We start from the raw sequence: 22447 nt of genomic DNA on the forward strand, positions 1-22447 counted from the left end.
ATTTTCAGCAGACTGCTTTGCCCAAAAAAAAAAAATCAGAGCACCGTTTGACCCATGCCTTCCAGACAATACTTTTGTCTAAATGCACTGCTGAGTGGTCACAAACTTACAAGGCTTTGTAAACCACGCAATACAAAGAATGATGGCTATTTTTCAGGGTTGATATATGGAGATATTTATTGTTGGTCATCTAACATAATTTTCAGTGGCAGCTTCGAGATGGTATCTGCTCAAAAGACACATCGATTGGAAACTGCAGACAGGAGGAAGGTTGAACCTGCATTTTATTAACGACCATAATGGTCAGTCACGAAACTAGGACGGCGATGTTAGTGTTTATGAGGGGATAGAATGAATCAAACAAGTAGTGTAAAATCTTCAGAATAAACCTGAAGAATAGTCAGAAGTATGTTTGTGGTTTGTATAAGTTTGAATGTTGTTTTTAGCATTGACAATTCTTTTGTATCTTCTATCTACTACACAAGCTTTGGAGAAATAGATGACTGTGGAGAGGGGCGTGGCCTACGCGTTCCCTGCGGGCGGGGCATGCGCAGGAGCCGGTCACGAAGCAGCAATCAGGTGAGCAGATACCTCAGCTGGGACGAGTTATCTAATCACCTGATCCTTTATCAGCAGGGCTGGAGATCATGAAAGAAAACGACAGGAGGGAGAGACTGGCGGACGGACGGGGGAGTGGAAGGAAGAGACAATACTGTGTAATCTGAGTGAGCTGAAAAGCCAAAAAAGAAAGTGTAACCACTGAACAAAGTGTGTTGTGTCCGTGACAAAGTGGAGGATCCAGGTCGGAGACCTTCTACAGTGGCGCCCAACAAGTAGGAAAAACGCACAACAAATGTCGGCACCGACCCCCCTCGAGGCACTTGGGCAAGTGCTGGCACAGGTGTCAGCAGCGAGCCAGCAGCAGACGCAAGTGCTAAAATTATTAATGGACAGAGCGGAGACAGGAGGAGGTGGTTCGACCATGAAACGCATGGGAGAAGGAGAGGATCCTCAAACATTCCTGGACGTCTTCGAGGTGACAGCAGTGGCAAACAAATGGCCGGAAGAGGAATGGGGAGCAAAACTGCTGCCGCTCCTGGAGGGGGAGGCACAGCGGGCGGGGCTGGGTCTCCCGGCAGCGGCCCGCCTGCAATATGTCAACCTCCGACATGCTATCTTGGACAGAGTAGGCAGCAGCCCCGAAGACCACCGCCGAAAATTCCGGGGGATGAGGCTGGAGCCAGATGACCAGCCATCTGTATTCGCCTACCGGCTAAGAGATGCAGCGACCCGGTGGCTACAGCCCAACGGGCAAGATCAGAACATGTTGGAGGCCATAATCCTGGAGCAGTTTTTGGACGGCATCCCGGCCAGAACCTCAGCGTGGGTGAGGTACCACAGCCCTCTGGAGGTGAAAGCAGCAGTCAAATTGGCGGAGGAACACCTGGCGTTGCAGCGGGAAACGATCCCGAAGACGGCCGCAGGACCCACCACAGCGACCCGCCGCCGACTCGCCCCCCGACGCAAAATTGTGCGTGGGGAATTAAAAACTATGCTTGAAATGGGGGTGATAGAAGAATCTCACAGCGCATTGTGTAGTCCCATTGTGTTGGTGGGGAAGAAGGATTGGACCGTGCGTTTCTGTGTAGATTACCGCAGGGTGAACGATCAGTCACGTTTTGACGCATACCCAATGCCCCGGGTCGACGAGCTCCTGGATCGGCTGGGCACTGCTAAATTTTTTACCACACTGGATTTAACCAAGGGCTACTGGCAGATTCCCTTGTCTCCAGAGTCCCGGGAAAAAACGCCCTTCTCCACTCCGGACGGATTGTACCAATTCGTGACCCTTCCGTTCGGCTTGTTCAGTGCGCCTGCCACGTTCCAGCGTCTCATGGACCGAGTGCTACGGCCCCACGCTGCCTACTTGGATGATGTCATCATCCAGAGTGGCAGCTGGGAACAGCACATGCAGCGGGTGGGGGCGGTGCTCGAGTCCCTGAGGCGGGCGGGGCTCACTGCCAACCCGGCGAAATGCGCGGTTGGCCGGAGGGAGGTACAGTATCTGGGGTACCACTTGGGGGGTGGCAGGTGCGACCGCAGGTGGAAAAAACAGCAGCGATCGCCGCCTGCTCACCTCCCAAAACTAAAAAGTAGGTGAGGCAGTTCCTGGGGCTGGCGGGTTACTACCGCCGGTTCATTCCTCGATTCGCGGACTGGACCGGCCCATTGACTGACCTCACCCGAAAGGGTGCTCCAGAACTGGTCCAGTGGACGGAGCAGTGCCAGCGGGGATTTTAGCAGGTAAAGAAAGCACTCTGTGAGGAGCCGGTACTGCGCATGCCTGACTTTAAGATCCCTTTTTGTTTACAGGCGGACGCGTTCAGGGCAGTATTACTGGTGCGCTGCAGTGAAACAGAAGTCTGTCACTAAAGTTGCTGCTTCCTTGTTAATGTTGTGTTTCAACCTCTATAGTAGTGTTAGTCATATTTACAAGCTGTGTAAGGGGGAAGAAGCACAACGCTGATACGATTGTCCAACAGTATGGTCGCGCACACACAGACACAAACACACGAAAACGTACACAATCACACACACATTCACACACACATTCACAGACACACAGATTCAAAGTCAATAAAAGCAGATTGTTGCGTGCAGGATTATACTAAGCATCGTTGCTTCCCTACTGTTTACCAATGCTGTAACTTCTAACAGACAGTTTCATCATGATGGAGGTAAAAATGCTAACAGCTGGTCACCGCGATCATACTCAAATCAAACTCAAATTGCGCTCCTCGATTAGGGTCATATAATCGCCCAGCCCTAGGTACCTTTGTAATTGGACACAAATGCAATTTTATTGTCAGAATGTCATGCAAGAACATTTTTAAAAATGTTTCACTTGAATGCACTACATTTAAATGCTGAAAACTTGGTTAAGGTTTATCGAAAATCCAGTCAGGGTGTATTTTGGAGTGACATTTGCCAGCCAACACACCAGTCGGAGTCTCCTCTCTCATCTTTACGCTGACGTATGCACTGACTTCATGCACTGTCGTCAACTAAAGTTGAAAAGACGATATAACTTTTCACATTGACGTACAATTTATTTGTTAAATCTGTTTTCTTAAGACCGCCACTGGTAAATTATGCTACCACTGTGATTGATGGGTATATTATATTAAATGTATATCATTTGAGTTCAACATGTATTACTTATTGCTTATAAAAGAGTTCTTACTGTTTTTTGATGCATTAACTTCAGCACTTTATATGGATCTTACTTTGGTAAATGGCTAAGACTGCATTTGTCTGGTAAAACCAATAAACATTTTTTACAAAGCTATGTTTTTGGTTGTATATACATTTTTACTACACTGTTAAGAATTTTAATTAAAATACCTCAAGTTGAGGTCTCCCTTCCACACTGGCGTTGCACGCAGTGAGAGGCGACGTGCTGGGGTAGCAATTCTTGTGGCCCCCGGTCTCATAGCCTGTTTGTTCGAGTTCAACCCAGTGGACGAGAGGGTAGCCTCCCTCCGCCTTTGGGTGGGGGGACGGGCCCTGACTGCTGTTTGTGCTTACGCATCAAACAGCAGTTCACAGTACCCAGCCTTTTTGGAAACATTTGAGGGAGTACTGGAAAGTGCTCACCGGGTGATTCCCTTGTCCTACTGGGGGACTTCAACGCTCATGTTGGCAACGACAGTGAAACCTGAAGAGGCGTGATTGGGAAGAATGGCCGCACGGATCTGAACCCGAGTGGTGTTTTGTTATTGGACTTTTGTGCTCGTCACAAATTGTCCATTACAAACAACATGTTAAAACCTAAGGGTGTCCATATGTGCATTTGGCACCAAGAAACCCTAGGCCGCAGTTCCATGATCGACTTCGTAGTTGTGTCATCGGATTTGCGGCCTCATATTTTGGACACTCGGGTGAAGAGAGGGCGGAGCTTTCTACTGATCACCCCCTGGTGAGTTGGCTGCGATGGTGGTGCCCAAACGCATTGTGAGGGTCTGCTGGGAACGTCTGGCAGAGTCTCCTGTCAGAGAGTTTCAATTCCACCTCCGGAAGAACTTTAAACATGTCACGAGGGAGGTGCTGGACATTGAGTCCGAGTGGACCATGTTCCGCACCTCTATTGTTGAGGCGGCTGATTGGAGCTGTGGCCGCAAGGTAGTTGGTGACTGTCGTGGCGGTAATCCTAGAACCTGTTGGTGGACACCGGCGGTGAGGGATGCCGTCAAGCTGAAGAAGGAGTCCTATCGGGTTCTTTTGGCTCTTAGGACTCTGGAGGCAGCGGACAGGTACCGACAGGCCAAGCGCTGTGCGGCTTCAGCGGTCACGGGGGCAAAAACTGACTTGGGAGGAGTTCGGGGAAGCCATGGAAAACGACTTCCGGACGGCTTCGAAGCGATTCTGGACCCCCATTTTCTGCCTAGGGAAGGGGAAGCGGTGCACTGTCAACACCGTGTATGGTGGGGATGGTGTTCTGCTGACCTCAACTGCGGATGTTGGGGGTCGGTGGAGGGAATACTTCGAAGACTTCCTCAATCCCACCAACACGTCTTCCTAAGAGGTAGCAGTGCCTGGGGAATCTGTGGTGGGCTCTCCTTTTTCTGGGGCTATGGTTGCTGAGGTAGTTTAAAAGCTCCTCGGTGGCAAGGCCCCGGGGGTGGATGAGATCTTCCCCTTATGGCTCCGGATACTGTGGGGCTGTCTTGGTTGACAAGACTCTGCAGCATGGCGTGGACATCGGGGGCGGTACCTCTGGATTGGTGGTTCCTCTCTTTAAGAAGGGGATCCGGAGTGTGTGTTCCAACTATCGTGGGATCACACTCCTCAGCCTTCCCGGTAAGGTTTATTCAGTTGTACTGGAGAGGTCCCTGTACGATCAGTGTCAGAGCTTGGTCCGCATTGCCTGCAGTAAGTCGGACACGTTTCTAGGGAGGGTTGGACTCCGCCAAGGCTGCCCTTTTTCACCGACTTTGTTCATAACTTCTATGGACAGACTTTCTAGGCGCAGTCAAGGCGTTGAGGGGATCCAGTTTGGTGGCTGCAGAATTAGGCATCTGCTTTTTGCAGATGATGTGGTCCTGATGGCTTCATCTGGCCAGGATCTTTAGATCTCACTGGATCTGTTCGCAGCCGAGTGTTAAGCGACTGGGATGAGAATCAGTACCGCCAAGTCCGAGTCCATGGTCCCCGCCCGGAAAAAGGTGGAGTGCCATCTCCGGGTTGGGGAGGAGACCCAGCCCCAAGTGCAGGAGTTCAAGTACCTAGGAGTCTTGTTCACGAGTGAGGGAAGAGTGGATCGTGAGATTGACAGGCGGATCGGTGCGGCGTCTTCAGTAATGCGGACGCTGTATCAATCAATCAATCAATCAATCAATCAATCAATGTTTATTTCTATAGCCCTAAATCACAAGTGTCTCAAAGGGCTGCACAAACCACAACGACATCCTCGGTAGAGCCCACATAAGGGCAAGGAAAAACTCACCCCAGTGGGACGTCGGTGACAGTGACAATGATGACTATGAGAAACCTTGGAGAGGACCGCATATGCGGTCAACCCACCCCCCCTAGGGGACCGAAAGCAATGGATGTCGAGCGGGTCTAACATGATATTTTGAAAGTCCAATCCATAGTGGATCTAACATAACCGTGAGAGTCCAGTCCAAAGTTGATCCAATATAGTAGCGAGAGTCCTGTACAAAGTGGAGCCAGCAGGTAACCGTTGTATTGATCCGTTGTGGTAAAGAAACCGCTGGGCCGGAAGGCAAAGCTCTCAATTTACCAGGTGATCTACCTTCCTTACCTATGGTCATGAGCTTTGGGTTATGACCGAAAGGACAAGATCACGGGTACAAGCGGCCGAAATGTGTTTCCTCCGCTGGGTGGCGGGGCTCTCCCTTAGAGATAGGGTGAGCAGCTCTGCCATCCTGAAGGAGCTTATAGTAAAGCCACTGCTCCTCCACATTAAGAGGAGCCAGATGAGGTGGTTCGGGGATCTGGTCAGGAAGCCACCGAACGCCTCCCTAGGGAGGTGTTTAGGGCACGTCCAACCGGTAGGAGGCCACGGGGAAGACCCAGGACATGTTGGGAAGACTATGTCTACCGGCTGGCATGGGATCGTCACGGGATCCTCCGGGAAGAGCTGGACGAAGTGGCTGGGGAGAGGAAAGTCTGGGCTTCCCTGCTTAGGCTGCTGCACCCGCAACCCGACCTCGGATAAGCGTAAGAAGATGGATGGAAGTTGAGGTATTTTCTCAACATTTTTTAGGTGAGGTAAAAAAGATTTATTAAATTAATCAATTACTAATCTCATTTAATTATTCACTAGTTTTCAATCGCTTTGGCTTTTCAAAAATTGGATTAACACATTTAGATTGTGAAATTGGAAACCAGTTCTCTCTGGCTGTTTTCTCCGTGGACGCCCAACACGCCGCTATTTACTACATCATTCACAGGCGAAGAAAAACAAGCAATGTGGTAGTGGAGACTGTTTTCGCCAACAAGGATACAAATTCAAGATAAAAAAGATGAAATAAGTCAATATTTTTAAAGTATATGATAAAATAAAAACCCACTCATTTCATTAATGTCATGATGTTTTCAAAGAAGACCTTTAAATAAGTGACATGATGCCAGTGCATCCCTGCATTTTAAGAGAAATCTATAAACAGCCGTATTTTGACATTATTTTGGCAAAATTTTTGCATTTAGTAGGAAAAGGATTCATATTGCTCCATTTGTCACGGTTTACAAGACACATGAAACATGACAAATCGGGGAGGGGTGCACTATCCACTTTAGCCACCAGACAGCAGTAAAGAGTTGTACGTCTTAAAATGTGTTTTTTTTGCAATTCCAACTTTGACCACAGCATCATTGGTGTGTAAAATTGCTTTGTTCCTCATTTTCAGCAGACTGCATTACCAAAATAATCCCTTCCTGCCTTATCAAGCAAAGTCTACCAAGGCATGGAGCCACATTAATCTATTTCCTACTGTACACAAAGGAATTAATACAGAGTAAACATTAAACATGTATGTTCCGTTAGTCAGTAGACAACAATACTAAACAGGTAAGACAGCATTGATCTCATGCATTACCAACAACACCAAATAGCAGTGGACAGTTGTAAATATCTGTTAGATCTGGAACTTGACAGCTACTAGCGATAATTAGCATATAGCATTTACTACTTCTACTATATTTACCACATGACTTAACAAACTGCAATCACCACAATCGCCCTTTAGTTTACGAGAGGTGCAATGTGTATGTATGGCCAACAGTCGCATTACAGACAGCATGGAAACAGGGAATTCACATGCAGTTGTGAAAATAGAAGAAACCGAATATTTAAGAAATCAGACTAATTTAGTGCATGGAAATTTACTGACTCAGAACCTATAATTTACTGGCTCTCGAGTCACATATTGATGGTGGTAGGATACATTTGTAGCCACAGCTGCCCTGGGGTATAATAACGGAAACATGACTGCCAAGTAGGGGCGGCGTGGCTCAGTTGCCATGCTAGGAATTTGAGGGCTAAAGGATCGTCAACCTAGTCACGACCGTTGTGTCTTTGAGCAATACACTTTACCCCCCTTTCTCCTGATGTGTCATGGTTAGCACCTTGCATAGCAGCTTCCACCATCAGTGTGTGAACAAATGTGTGTGAATAGGTCAATGTGATTTAAAAGCCATTTGGGTATCTTTTCAGGTAAAGTAAAGAGCTCTATAAATAAACACCATTTACTATTTGCCAATTTGCGCCAACGGCCTTGTGGAGAGGCGGAGCCAACAGGCCGACGGCAGGGCAGGGCAGGGCACGCTGCCTTGCCCAAGATGGGGGCAAGGAGGCGGAGGATGCGGTGGAGCGGAGAGGCGGGGCTTGCTGGGAGCAATGCCTCCACAATCTAAATCAGGTGCGTGGCACACACACCTGCGCACAATTAACTCATCTCTTCCTGCTTTATAAAAGGGGAGAAGGAGGAGAGATCAGAGAAGGAGATGGAGTGTCCGCAGCAGATGCAGTGCGTGAAGAGCAAGAGCGACAGAAAGCAGACAACGACAACGACGACGACGACGGCGGCTGAAAAGCGACCGGCGAACGAGCAGTGGAGGAAGGAGCTGAAAAGCGATCCAAACTGCAGCCAAGCTTTATTGCAAAATAAAGAGGTCAAACCTGCTAAAGAGATGTCCTTCCTTGGCGGTCTGCTGAACCCGAGCGACGACAGTAAGAGACTGTCACAGGCCTCTTTAACCACCACCAAAAATGAATTCACAAATATACACCAGTGTTGACTGCACAGGAGAAAAGGTGGGTAAAGTGTCTTGCCCAAGCACACAACAGTGGAAGCTGAATTCGTACCAGGAAGTTTATGGACAGCCACTTTATCATCTGAGCCACACCGCCCCATCACTATCAACAATAAGGCAATACAGCGATATGACGATGCATTGGAATTACCACTTATGACGCATTATATTGTCAATCTATGATTTTAATAAATAAAACAAAACATTACAACTTTAAAAAAAACACTTTAATCCCACGTAAAGCAAACATGTGGCATTACCGTACCACTTAAAACAGCAGTATTCAAGCTTATCTGTAAATGAATTATTTTGCAGTTATTACTGTATGTTGTTTGTGTAATATTTTATCATGCTTGAGCAGACCGAAGCAGTACGCAGTAAATGTGCAAAAAAAGGCCCTGCCATTTAAATACGCCACGGTGACAGTACACGGAGGATTATAAAGACATTCACAATATCTTAAGAGGTCACAATCCGAGGAAAAATAATGCCTAGGCAGTGTGTGCTATCAAGATCCTGAAATCATTAGCAAATAAGGTATCATCTATCATCTTTAAGATATTTATCCGTTTGTCATACAATGTTTAAGTCAGTATTATTTTATCTCTGACATACTCAGCTTCCATACATTCATTATGCAATGTGTGTCGGTTTTACACGGGTATTGTTATTATTATTTTTTTCAACGTTTGTAGACTCTTCTTTCTTTCTTTCTTTCTTTTTAATAAAAGTTTATGATATTTTCAACAATGTTTTAATTTGATAATGAATATTACCATTAAACATTTTTTGAACTATTAAAAACGAGTCAACCAGGCACATGTTTTCTTTGAAATTGCTGAGATATGGAGAAGGGGTAAGATTAAATAACCTGTGCTTCTTCCTACTCCTTTTGGAAAAGATGGATGTAGCTGTTTTTTTGAATATTCAAAATTCCATTACCATTAATAGTATCATCATTTATCACTTTTGAAAAAATACTGTACACTAAAAGAAAAAGGATAAATAGTATTTGTTCCCCAGTGCAGTGGTTCTCAAACTTTTGTCACAAAGTATCATATAAAAAAACGTGTCTCTCCAAATACCATAATAATGACCAACGTTAAAATACTGTAGCGTAGAAGGACTAAGTATTCATTAAAACAAGTCTAAAGTGTTTATTTAACAAGTATATTTAATATTTTTGGCCAGTGTAACATTACACACATAAAAACACTGTACTTTAACAAAGTGATTCTTTGGCGAACCACTAGATGAAGCCCTAGTGGTACAAGTACCAGTTTGAGAATCACTGTCATAGTGTATGCCTAAATATTCGCACAGACTGACTTAACTGATTTTGCTCTGATTTATGAGTAAATGAAAATAATTTACCTGTAGCATGTGTTGTCTGAGCAAGGGTTGTGCACCCTAACCACAATGAAAACATGCTGAAAGTGAGAGCGAATGGCTTTCGGGGTGAAAGGGTATGCACCGGGCTCCTGGAACACAATGGTCACGATGTCGTTCCCAATGTGGCGCTTTCTCAGCAACTGGTCCATCAAAGACACGCAAATATTGGTTAAAATGTACACTGAGATGGCTTGCAACTAAAAATAGCAGACATAGGTCATCATCAATGATGAACACAACATGTATATTCACCCAATGTACCTGTTGCCTATTATTGGGTGTGTAAGGCAGTAGAGTGGACACGTGGAACATGAGCTCGTAATCCTTGTAGGATGTGTACAGCGAGTGTGTGCCTGTAGAGTCCGCTGCAGGGATGAGCACAAGAAAGCAGTTGAGACTCATTGTAACATTACTGCAACCCAACACTCCCTTTTATATGTTTTAGTGTCTTCCTGTGTCAGATGGGATGCAATTTCACCTCAGCCTAAGCATGAAGACAATAGTAAAGTATGGCTCAGCCATTCTACCATTAGGTTGCTCATATATCCTGTGATGGATAAGGAGGGGCTTAGTGCATATACTGCAGATTATTTAAACTGTAAAAATGCATAACACATAAGCGCAATACACATGTACAGTATAATGATAAAAAGATGTGTGCCAAAGAAATGCAATTTGTTAAAAAGGGCTAAGATAAGTATAAATAAAACTTAAATTGTTCTAACTCTTTCCCTCCTGCAGGCATTACAAATCCCTGTAGGCCAAAGAAACTCGTCTTTACCAAGGCTATCAATCTGATGAACACTGGGAAATAACTCTGGAACTAATCTGTTACTGTGAACGAACTAACTCATGTTCATGTCATTAGGAATAGAGAGTAATGGACGAAACGGCCCAAAGATAGGTGTGCCAAACGTTTGGTATCGAATTCAAAAAGGCTTGAGGCTGTAATTGCTGCCAAAGGTGCATCAACAAAGAATTGAGCAAAGGCTGTGAATACGTACAGTATGTAAATTTAATTTTTTAGTTTAAAAACATTTTGTTAAATAAAAAGAAATTAAAAAAAAAAATTACATTGTTATTTTGGGATATCGTCTGTACAATTTTGAGGAGATTACTGACTTTTTTTTCTCCCATTTTGGAATGAAGTTGGAACATAACCATAAAAAAGGTGAATCGCTGTGAATACTTTCTGGCTGCACTTTATTAGCCTTGCACATATTAGTTATTTAGGTATTTTTCCATATTTTTTGTTAATAGTTAATATTTATTGTTTATATTGAACACAAAGTCAAATTGCTTAAGTGTTTAACATACTTATAAATAGAAAAGTATTTTGAAATAACCCGAAAAGCATGGTTGTCAACAACCACAATGTATTTTAGCAAACAATTGAGCAGCTTAGCCCTAAATAATTCATAGTAAATCTAATGCAATCAAATAATTACATTGTTTAAACAGAGTAATGGCACTTTTGAAGTTTGATTAATCACAATTAATCGCAGTAAATTATTTGCATGTATAATTTAATTAAACTTTTTTTTTCAAATATTTTGACACAAATAATGGTTTATAGTAAGAATGACAACCTGCTTCTCTTCTCAGGTAACCATCCCTGGATAATGTAAGGAATAAAGAGAAAGTCGATCCATCCATCCATTTACTACCGCTTGTCCCTTTTGGGGTCGCTGGAGCCTATCTCAGCTGCATTCGGGCGGAAGGCGTTGTACACCCTGGACAAGTCGCCACCTCATCGCAGGGCCAACACATAAAGACAGACAACATTCACACTCACATTCACACACTAAGGCCAATTTAGTGTTGCCAATCAACCAATCCCCAGGTGCATGTCTTTGGAGGTGGGAGGAAGGCAGAGTACCCGGAGGGAACCCACGCAGTCATGGGGAGAACATGCAAACTCCACACAGAAAGATCCCGAGCCTGGGATTGAACATGCTTAGGACGTTCGTTTTGTGAGGCAGATGCACTAACTCCTCTGCCATCATGCTGCCACCAAGAGAAAGTATGCGATTTATATGCAATAATGCATGATTAATGCGATAATGTTTTGTGATTAATCGCATGAGTAACTCAAAGAGTTAAAATATGTTTATTTTATTGGGTTTCTTTTAGCTGGAAATGACAATGAAATGGCAAAAGACAAACATTTACCTTAGATACATTTGGAAAAAAGTAAATATTAATTAAACACACTGTTACTGCCATTTCCACTTTTTTAAACACACACAAAAAAATGCCTTTTATTCCTTTCCTTTCAGACCTGTTTTAATAAGAAATTGGAAATATGTGATGTACCATATTGGAACTGTATGCATGTTCAAAATAAATTAAAACCATAAACATTTATTGTACTTTTTCCACTGACATAAGGAGAATGGGTGAAAAAAAATGTTTGAATCTATACTGCATTTTTTTTTTAGATTGTTTTCTTCCATATGTGCGAAATGTATTTTGTCAGTTGTGGAGAGAGGGATGAACGAGCAGCTGAGAAATCTACTGCGAAAGAAGAAATTACCTTTCACCCAATGTCAAAGCTTTGCAGGTAGGTGGCTTGTCCTTTCAGTTAGCCCTCCAACCCTTCTTCCTTTTTTTATTACCAATTATCGAGGACATGTTGAAACAAGCTGACAGTGAGCCAGGACTTAATGATATGATGACATTAACGGGTTTCTGACATAAAATGGTTCCACCTTTATAGTTGATTGAAGGCTCTAGATCAGGGGTGTTGAACTCGTTTTCATCGAGGTCTACATCACAGATATGGCTGCTCTCAGAAGGCTGCTTGTAACAGCGAATAATATATAAGTGTTTGCCTAGGAATTTGATTATTATATCTGTACACATATTTTTACATACACTGTAAAAAAAACAAAATCTGTAGATTTCACAGTAAAAAGTCGACAACTCAGTCTCCAGAATTGTACTGTCCAATATAGTGTTGTTTGTAACATATTACAGTAAATGGAAAAAAAAGTACTATATTTTTTTTACTCTGGCAACTGAACTGCCAGTTTTTACCTTAAAAGAAAATGTGTTACCATTTTTCCATTTACAGTCCTAATACAGCGTGAAAAAAACAACCATAGATTTTACAGTAAAATATCTAGGAGCTCAGTCGCCACAGTGATAGAGTTTTTTTTTCTTCTATTTACAGTATTAGACAATAAAAAACACCGGAAAATTAAAAAATCGTAATTAATTTTTACCATTTATATGGATAACTTGCTTTGAGATAAAAACAATTTTATAATTTTTATTTTGCACTACAACAATCAATTATTGCATGATTTATTTCCCATGAATTTGTTTTGGGATCAAACATGCAACAAATTAAATTCAAGTTTGATTAAAAAAAAAAGCAAAATAATTGTTTTACATAAATCAAAAAGTGTGAAACATTTTTGTAATACTATCATTGTTGTGTTATTAAACCAATTTAACAAGATAATGTGTGTAGTTACTAGACACACTTCATGGCTCAGATTCAGATGAACTCAGCAACAATGATGAAGACAGTAATGATGCTGAAATGGTCAGAAACGAGTTAGTGTCTTATTTTGAAGAATCCCCCATTTTCAAGGATGAAAACCCATTAAAATGGTGGAAAGAACATCTGGCAAGGTTTCCAAATCTGGCAATGCTGGCTCGGTCTTACCTCTCAGTTCCAGCCACATCGACCCATTCTGAGCGCCTATTTTCAGCTGCTGGGAATATTGTAAACAAGAAAAGAACCAGCCTCACCCCAGAGAATGTAGACATGCTAACCTTTCTTTATTACAACAGTTAGTCACTCACTGGAATGAGTAGAATTGGTTTTTGTGTACTGTGCTGGACTGGATGTTTATTTTGCACATTTTAAAAGCAATACTAAATGTTTAAAGTGCTCCAGAATATTTAGATTGGCACTTTTTTGTGCTGGATGTTTATCTTTATTTTTGCACATTTTAAAGCAAAATAAGCAATACTTTTACTTTTGTTGAAATGTTGTTACAGAATATTTCGTTTTGCACTTTTTTGTATTGGATGTTTATCTTTATTTTTGCACATTTTAGCAAATAAGTAATACTTTTACTTTTGTTTAAATGTTTACACTGTTGTTACAGAATAGTTCGTTTTGCACTTTTTTGTATTGGATGTTTATATTTATTTTTGCACATTTTAAGCAAAATAAGCAATACTTTAACTTTTGAAACGCTTATAATATTGCTAAAGAATAATTAATAATTAATCAATAGATTAATCGAAAAAAAATATCTATAGATTAATCCATAGAAACATAATCGTTAGTTGCAGCCTTAAATCTATTATTACACTAAGTTAGGATATAAGATATCTGAACAACACTGTAACATGTATGATTGTATGTGTACAGTAGGGATTGGCCTTAAAGGGTGTTTACTTTTGGTGTCCAGCTGGGCTCTGTACTTGGTAAAGCCCTTGAGGCGAACTTTGTCCCCCAGCAGCTGGAGAAACTCCTCCAGTGCGGGGCCCGCCGTCTCATTGTTGTACATCTCTTCCTCTGTGCTCTGGCCAGCTCGGCAGTACATCACCCCCACCTTCACCTGAAAACTCAGCTACATAGCAAATGTATTTTAGTTTAAGACTTTTTATCTCGCTACTTCCGTAGATTGTCACTCCTACCCCTTGTTCGTCCAGTTTCATGAGCTGCTCCGTTACTTTGGGGGTATTGAGGGCCAGTCTGAGGCAGGACAAATCCAGCTCTGGGAGAATGTACTCCAATACCTCTTTAATAGGCAGGCCTCGTGCGGTGCCATGCTTGGCGGTAGAGAGCACCGCATCCTCCAGGATTGAACCTCGGAGTGTTGTTAGCTGAATGGACAAAGACAGCGAGGGCCAGGAGATTAAAGTTTGCTTGGCTGTGAGAACAGAATAAAGGCACCACAGGAATCTTGAGTGTTTCTTTTCTCTTAGAAGATAAGAAGTGATAGAAAAATGCCTTCCAAAACAGAACCTTGACCCATAACAACAAACAATCATGATTTCAGGACATACATGGAAATAAGGAAGAGGCGGGTGGGTTTGTCCAAATATTGGGAATACATAGAGTCCACATTGTGAATGAACTTTATCACGTTACTATCACTTTGCTATACAGCTGGAATACTTGGGCTCTTACAGGCTTGAGCCTCCCTTGTACACAATGGACCTGTGTTTGCAATCTTTGGGAGGCAGGCTGTAGAGTGGGCCCTCCACTCTACAAGTGTGTGTGTTTGCACCTGCCCCCAACAAACAAGCCTCAGGCTGGAGAAACCTTTAAGATCTATCTGAGAATGTATGTCATGTATCTTGTAATTTAGAAATATTGTATTGTGTACATGTTGGAACAGAAAAGGGTGTTCTTTAAGCTGTTCCCAAATGCAAAATATTAGTAGTTGTCTTTCAATTCTTCCCACCAAGGGTGACCACAATGTTTCACTTGCTGGTTTAGTTTTTACGTTGGATGTTCTTGCTAGAACAAACCTCTAGTAGCTGGATCTAGGGACACTGGCTGGATATTGAACCTGCACCGACCGCACAAATGACAGCAGCATGTATTATTACACTACCAGTGTTGTTCCCAAATGTTGAAAGGATATAATTGCCAAGAATGTATTTATTAGATTAAGCTATAGAGAGAACTGTAACACATTACTGGGCGCTAATTGACTTGCCATGGTTCTGCTTGCTAGTTACCGTATTTTCCGACCATAGGGCGCACTGCCATTGAATGGTTTATTTTCGATCTGTTTTCGTATATAAGACACACCGGATTATAGGACGCATAAAAGGAGTCATATTTTTTCTTTTTTTTCTAAATTGAAAACACTTCCTTGTGATCTACGTAACATGTAATGGTAGTTATTTGGTCAAAATGTTGCATAGATTATGTTTTACAGATCATCTTCAAGCCGCTTTCTGACAGTCGGTTCTGGATGCGCCATTTTGTGGGCACTCTTATTTAAGTGGCTCACCTTCGGCAGCATCTTCTCCCTGTCATCTTTGTTGTAGCGGTGCAGTGTGCAAGGACGGGAGTGGAAGAAGTGTCAAAAGACGGAGTTAACGGTTTTAATGACATTCAGACCTTACTTAAATCAATAACAGAGCAGTATCTGTGACGCTGGGCTGGCATTGTGGTGATGCGGTTGCGTTCTCTCAATTATGCAGTCGGATAAGACACAGCGTAAAGGTAAGAAATGATGTATTTATGCTAAAGAACAAACTAAGAACAAAACACTGGCACAAAGCCACTATAGACAAAACCAACAGAACTAGCATGTGAGCTAGAAGGAACAAAAGACGCTAGCATGTGAGCTTGGGAAATAAACAAACAAATAGCGTGGAAGCTAATCGAGTTCAAAAGGGTATTAACCACAATGCGGAATCGCAACGTCACCTGTTGCATCAAGAGCAAATTACACTGCGAGACCGAAGGAACAAAAAGGGCAGGCTTAAATACAGGGAATAATCAAAAAGCAGGTGCAAGTGACAACCAGAAGGCAAGTGACACAAATGCGTTGCTAAGGGAACGGAACAAACAGGAAGTGCCACCAGGAACTAAGGAAGACAAACTAACAAGATGTGATACAAAAACAGAACTAAACCAGAACATGACATGATCCAAGTAGCAGATCATGACAGTATCTCTTAATCCGGAAACAACAACAAAGCCGGAAATGTGTACCGTGAAAAAACGTCCGACCGGAACCGTAATAACTAAAGTTCCTTGGGTGAATAATGTCAACTCACTCCACAGATCACAAAAAAGGTAAATTCGGATCACTAACGTTGTTAGCATAAATGAATGGGATTTAACATAGAGAAAATTAGCATCACGGCTAACGTAGAAATATTTTCGGTTCATTATGAGACTGTGGTGGTACAAAAACCTAGCTAGCTAGAGATATTGGCCCCAAAATCAATTAACAAGTACAGGAACAGCTAGCAGGCTTGTGTGGAAGTCTGCTGGAGTAGCCTACAGTCATACAATAACAAGCAATTACAACTCTATTAAACTTAAATACCATAAATCAAATACATTTACCCCAGTAATATCATCAAAAATTACCTGACTGGATGACGGCCTTTGGCTCAAATACTAGTGTGGCTTCAATAGCTCCGCTATAGTGTGTAGCATGCTGGGAATTATCTGTGCATGTGATGGAAGAATGCACTGCACATGTGATGGAGGAATGCATTAAATCAGGTTGTTTTAGCTAATAATCATGCTGCAAGATCTAGCATGCTGCATTCAATGTTTATTCCCATCAATTTCCATATATTCCCATTAATTCCCATGGAAAGTTTCCAACTTTGAATATTCTCGGAATTTTGCAACCCTACACACACCATAACAATACTGGTATGTTTACTGTGCCGACAATCCATCAAGTGGTGCAGCTTCATAGCTAACGAAAGTCGTACTAAAACATTTTGATGGATTTTTGAGCGCCGTGTGTATTGTTCCATACTTTCAATGGAACATATGAAATGTTGGTGTTGTTTACTTGACTGCCATGTACTGGTCACACTTATCATTACACCATGTACCAAATAAAATTGCTTTGAGGTCGGTGAGCAAAACCAGAAAAAATCCGTACATTAGGCGTACCGGTTATAAGGAGCACTGTCAAGTTTTGAGGAAAAAAAATATTTTAAGTGCGCCTTACAGTCCGGAAAATACAGGATGCTTTTACATTGTCAACAGCAGGGTCAGCTACAGTTCTAAAGGCCCAGACATACTTGGGCGGTCTGCAGTGGTCCACCCATACTCAAACCAAACGTCCACCAGGCCTGTGCGCTGAAAGCATATATTTTATGACTGTGTGGATCGTCTACGCATACTTGTGTCTTAAAAAACAGTGTTAAGCGTGTATTTTTCCACATGGGTCCGCATTACATTAGACACTATTACCTCCATTGTTAACTGAATTTTGCTAGCTTTATTGTTGAGTTAGAATGCATTAAAAATACCATATATGTACTTGTCTCACATAAGGATAAATGGTAGGCAAAATTCCAAAAAAGTGCAGTTCCCCCTAAAAGAGGTCGTAGTGTGACTTTTTTTTTTTTTACAAGTAAAACACTTTCTGGTGGTCTACTTACCATGTAATGATGGTTCTGTGGTCAAAATTTAGCAAAAATTGTTTTACCGACCTCTTCAAAGCCACTTTCTGATTAAGATGCGCCTTTTTGTAGGCGGTCTCATTTATGTGCCTCCACTTCGACTGCGTCTTCTCCGCAGCAGCCATGTTTTAGTTTCCAACACTTCGATATCGAGTCTACTGACAGATTTAAGTTCGTATTCGGGTTGGGCGATATGGACCAAAACTAATATCGCTGTATTTTAAGTCTAAAGGATATTATACTGTATACACCATTATCTTGGAAAAAACGTGCAAAAGTGCTCAAGATTGCCTTAGTGTTTAAGGACTAGATAACTAGCGTTGAGAGTATTCAGATTATTTTTTGTTGTAATTAGTAACGTGATGTGTTTTCTATTCTTACAAAGTAATTAGTTAATCATTGAAACTGTCGAAATAGTTTTCGTTAATTTTGTTTATTACGTTAGGTTTATAGCCTCATGCTTATGTGTAGCTTAACATTTGACACACCGAGTGAGCAGAGGAGAGGAGCTATTGCTAGCTTCTTTGCAAAGTCACTAACAGAAGTTAACAACATACACTGATGAGATTAGTGATAAAGTCTCCACAAGGAGAGATAAAGGTTCTCAATCAAAATTGGTGTATGTGTAAATAAAGCTGGAGTCACTCACCAATAACCTAATGCAGTTGGTGAGCAAAGCATCGCATCACTCGGGAGTCAAAAAGTTTGCACAAAGTCGCCATATTTTTTTTTTAAGTTTGATGCACTGCGTAAACACGCAAGGGGCGGTGTTGAGCCAAAGAGAATGCCCTGTGTTTATAGGCGGAAAGAAAAGTAAACAGTCGTAACAAACGCACATCCGAAGATACCAGTATGGCGGTATCGTCTCAAATAAATACATACAGTTTTCTAAAATATACCGGTATTAACTATAATACTGGTATACCGCCTAGCCATAGTTCAAGCTATACGCTACTTTGTACCCAAAATGGCAAAAGTGGAGGATGCATGTGCATGTATGAGCCATTCAGCCCCAGAACAAGAGGATGGAGAAAAAGAAGGAAGTTATTGAATACAGCGTTGGGCAAATTCCAAACGGCTCTTTTAGAGGATTTAGGGGGGAAGGCGAGTTTGTTTTATAAATATATCCGCCATGCCTCTATGGTTTGATTTAAAATTTTCGGGACTTATGCAGATCCCAAATAAAAAAAAACAGGTACCAATCGGTAAGAAAAGTTGATTGTGAATAAAAGGTCCCCTTTAGCTTTGTCCAGCTGATACTGTATTGGTATTGTAAACTAATGCTGGTCGGTTAGTCATTTGTTGGGCATTTGTGTCATTGCATATTTGTATTATTTGAAGACAAAAATAACAAGAATTAACACACAGCACAATGCTCCCCAGTCAATATTTTGCTGCAAATCCAATTTTCCTGCTGCCCTTAGTGCCCTCTAGATTGGGCAAACAACACAGAAGTAAATACAGAAAATACTGGTTTTGGGTCTCTTATTCCAACACTGAGGAGTTGAAATCTTCCCCAGGTGGTATTATGAGGTGTACACAAAACACTGCAAACCAAGATGATCAGCGCCAACCTTGGTACATTGGTACATTGAAGGGGAAATGCAGCATTAAGGATCAAGCAAATGACACAATTAACTAAAAAGTAATTGGATTGTGTGGTCGCTATGTGCAAAATAATTCTCAGGCTGACCTCGCTTGTTCTGAACAGGATGCGGTAGTTATACTGTTGGCCGTGCTCCTTGTCTTCCTCTAGCTTCTCCCTGCGTAAGCTCACTGCCACTGGGCCTAAAACCTCATCCATCCCAAAGTAGTTCCAGTGTTCTGAGGCAGAAGAAGTAAGGTTATATAACATGAACATTTGCAAAACATATACTAGCGTGAAAGCAATAAAAGCTTACCCCTTAAGTAGAAGAACTTCCGATAGTAGTAAGCACCAAGGTCTACATGCTCCACGATGTACTGCTTAGCCTTTTCGCTGAGTGTGCTAGGCCCCTCCTTTGGACCCTCTAACACAGCCACTCCGGCATTGGTGCAGTGTGTGTTTAAAGATGTTTCATACATGTTCCCCTCCCCACTCAAGTTCCCTGAACTATTACTATTCACTACACCACCCACTAGACCGTAATAGCCCGCCCCATTTGCTCCCAATCTGTGCCTCCCGTTTCCATCTGCGCCTATCTCATTCCGGAAGCAGGGGCAACCGAGAAGCAATTCATTGCTCTGCTCATCCCCAGAGTCCAGATCAGGGCTTTCTCTGCAGGTGAGATTGTCTTGGCTTCCACTGGGGGAGCTGTATGGCAGGCTGTGGGTAGATGAGAGTGTGGATGTTGCCGATGCAACGGCAGCAGCAGATGCCCCCGTGGTCGTGTTCTTTCTTTTGCCTGCCATCTGCCGTAACTGGATGACTTCATTGAAGTCGAACAACACGCTCTGGACGTCATAGTGGGCAAAACCTTCCTGACAGAACCATGGCTTCAGCGGCGCGATCTCGTCCATTCTACTGTCCTCCACATCCGATCCCGCTCTGGGCGAGTCTGATTCAGCCCGCACGTTACGAAGCTTCCGAAATATAGACTCACCCCCTGTCTCCGATTTTGTACGTCTCTTTGGTAGCTTGTCCCTGTCCTTAGGTTTTTGACAATGGCTATTTGTGACAGTCTCTGAGAGGTCAAGTGTGGCTGGCTTAGGCCTAACATTCAACATGTTCTCCAGTTGATCTGGAGCTGGGCTACGCTGGTCTACTTCACCCTGGTAACCCCTAAGCATTTCAAAGAAACTCTCCCCAACAGCTTCGTGTTGATCTATTGAAGATGTGCTGCCATACTCCCGATGAAGAGGCGACCATTTGGCAGTGATTGGTAGACCCCATTCCTCTCCGCTGTCCCCACCAGCTTCCATCTCACTTATGGTCATATCACTATTGCTGCGTTGACGGATTCGTTTCTGTTGCGGGTTTCTGCGCGGTGGACCTCTGTAGTCTCCTGGCGCCAAATACCGAGTGTCAACACAGTAGTTGTTAGCGTGGGCCTGTGTTCGTGTTCGATTTTTTAAAGTATTATGGATGTTTCGCAGCATTGACGAGTCCTGAGGGCTTATAATTGAGCCTAATTTAATGTGATTTTTTATAGGCACAGCCATATTTTCCGTCTCTGTAGTTGAGTGCCATAATGCCTGTGAAAAATCTTTCCTCGGTGGCCAATCGGCCACACGGGCTCGCACACCCATCTTTGGCACTCCTGTGCTCACAGTGTTGTGGACATTGTCTGTGCGGATCGGAACAGCGCCACCGTTAACCATGCGCATGTGGCGAGGGTAAAACTCATCGGTGGCAGGGACAGCACCTCCAACGGTGCACTCCATTGGTTGACGTTTCAGGCTTGTCATGACACGAGTGCCAAAGACTAAAGGCACTCAGCGGGAAGACATGACCTAGTCTGGAATGGATTGCTGCTCCAGGACTTCATGAGCAGGGGGATTGTCAGCAGAACTCTTCCTCACTCAGGCCTGCATAGTACTTCCTCCGACTGCAACGGAGCCTTCTCTTAGCATGTTTTTACCTGAAAAGAAAGAAAAATAAGCCTTAAGTACTTTCTAACACTTCTTAAAAGATTGTGGAAAAGTATTGGACCACCACTATGCTTTGTGGTTTTTATGCTTTAGCAATTAAAAATAATTAGGGTTCCATGTTCCAAGTTTCCAAATAATGAAGTACATTTCACTGCAAGCCACATGCTGTACAAGTAAAAACTCCAGTATGAATGTGACAAAAGGGTAGTACTATGTCATAATGAATACTAGACATGTTTTAATTATAGTCTAAAAAGAATAGTTGATGTGGCGGCCTATGACTTTTGCACTGACCTATATATTAGACATTGCCCTTAAAAGCCGAATCATACAGAAGAGCTGCCAAAAATACACTTGCAATACCTTGGTCAATCAATGATTACAACAAATTTACACAAAAATATGTCTGAAAAGCTTCCCTAAAATGCGGTACACACAGCTTGATTAAAACATGACTGCATGTCTATTTTTCCGCATATGGGATTTTATAAGGCAGTGAAAAGTCACTGACATGTTCAATTTGAGATAAGGGCGTGCAGGGTTTCAAAGCAATTATTGCAAAATCGTCTGAGGGGAAACATGAAAGCCCAGCAAACATTCCAAATGAGAATGTCTCAGGTTTAAGCCTCATGAAGGTCAGAACACAATTATCACTACGCATTGATCAGGAATTATACTGTAACTGCTGTTTCATATAAAATTCATAATAAATGTACATCGAGGACTCCAGTAGCAAAATGTTTTACATGTGCCATTGTTTCGGCATTAAATCTAATACCTTTAACTGCTCCTCCTGGTTTTATTTTACATGCACCATGAAGGTCATTTTTATTCAGAGGAATGAGCGTCGGTAGATAATTAGTTAAGAAAGATGCCAAATGTTGATGTAGCTCCAGAAAAAAGTACAGATTAGGACTTTCAGTTTCCTTGATCAACTATAGGCAAAATTATTGATCAAATAAATAGATTTTACTTTTTAGTATTATTTTTTAATGGGATGAGG

At 42.5% G+C, this 22447-nt stretch overlaps 1 protein-coding gene across 5 annotated transcripts in view; it reads right to left on the reverse strand.

The window, feature by feature from the left end:
* Positions 1 to 22447, reverse strand: part of LOC133549571 (signal-induced proliferation-associated 1-like protein 1) — a 153532-nt gene that overhangs the window by 41182 nt on the left and 89903 nt on the right. For all 5 annotated transcript variants that reach the window (XM_061895115.1, XM_061895118.1, XM_061895117.1 and 2 more), the window contains 6 exons: positions 19776 to 21434; positions 19568 to 19698; positions 14392 to 14580; positions 14150 to 14324; positions 9991 to 10094; positions 9712 to 9869 (listed from right to left, as the gene is read on the reverse strand). In XM_061895115.1, the coding sequence (XP_061751099.1) occupies positions 9712 to 9869; positions 9991 to 10094; positions 14150 to 14324; positions 14392 to 14580; positions 19568 to 19698; positions 19776 to 21261 (2243 nt within the window). In that variant the 5' untranslated portion in view covers positions 21262 to 21434. The remainder of the gene's footprint in view (positions 1 to 9711; positions 9870 to 9990; positions 10095 to 14149; positions 14325 to 14391; positions 14581 to 19567; positions 19699 to 19775; positions 21435 to 22447) is intronic.

This window comes from Nerophis ophidion, linkage group LG03, assembly GCF_033978795.1.
Source record: "Nerophis ophidion isolate RoL-2023_Sa linkage group LG03, RoL_Noph_v1.0, whole genome shotgun sequence".
NCBI classification, from domain to species: Eukaryota; Metazoa; Chordata; class Actinopteri; order Syngnathiformes; family Syngnathidae; genus Nerophis; species Nerophis ophidion.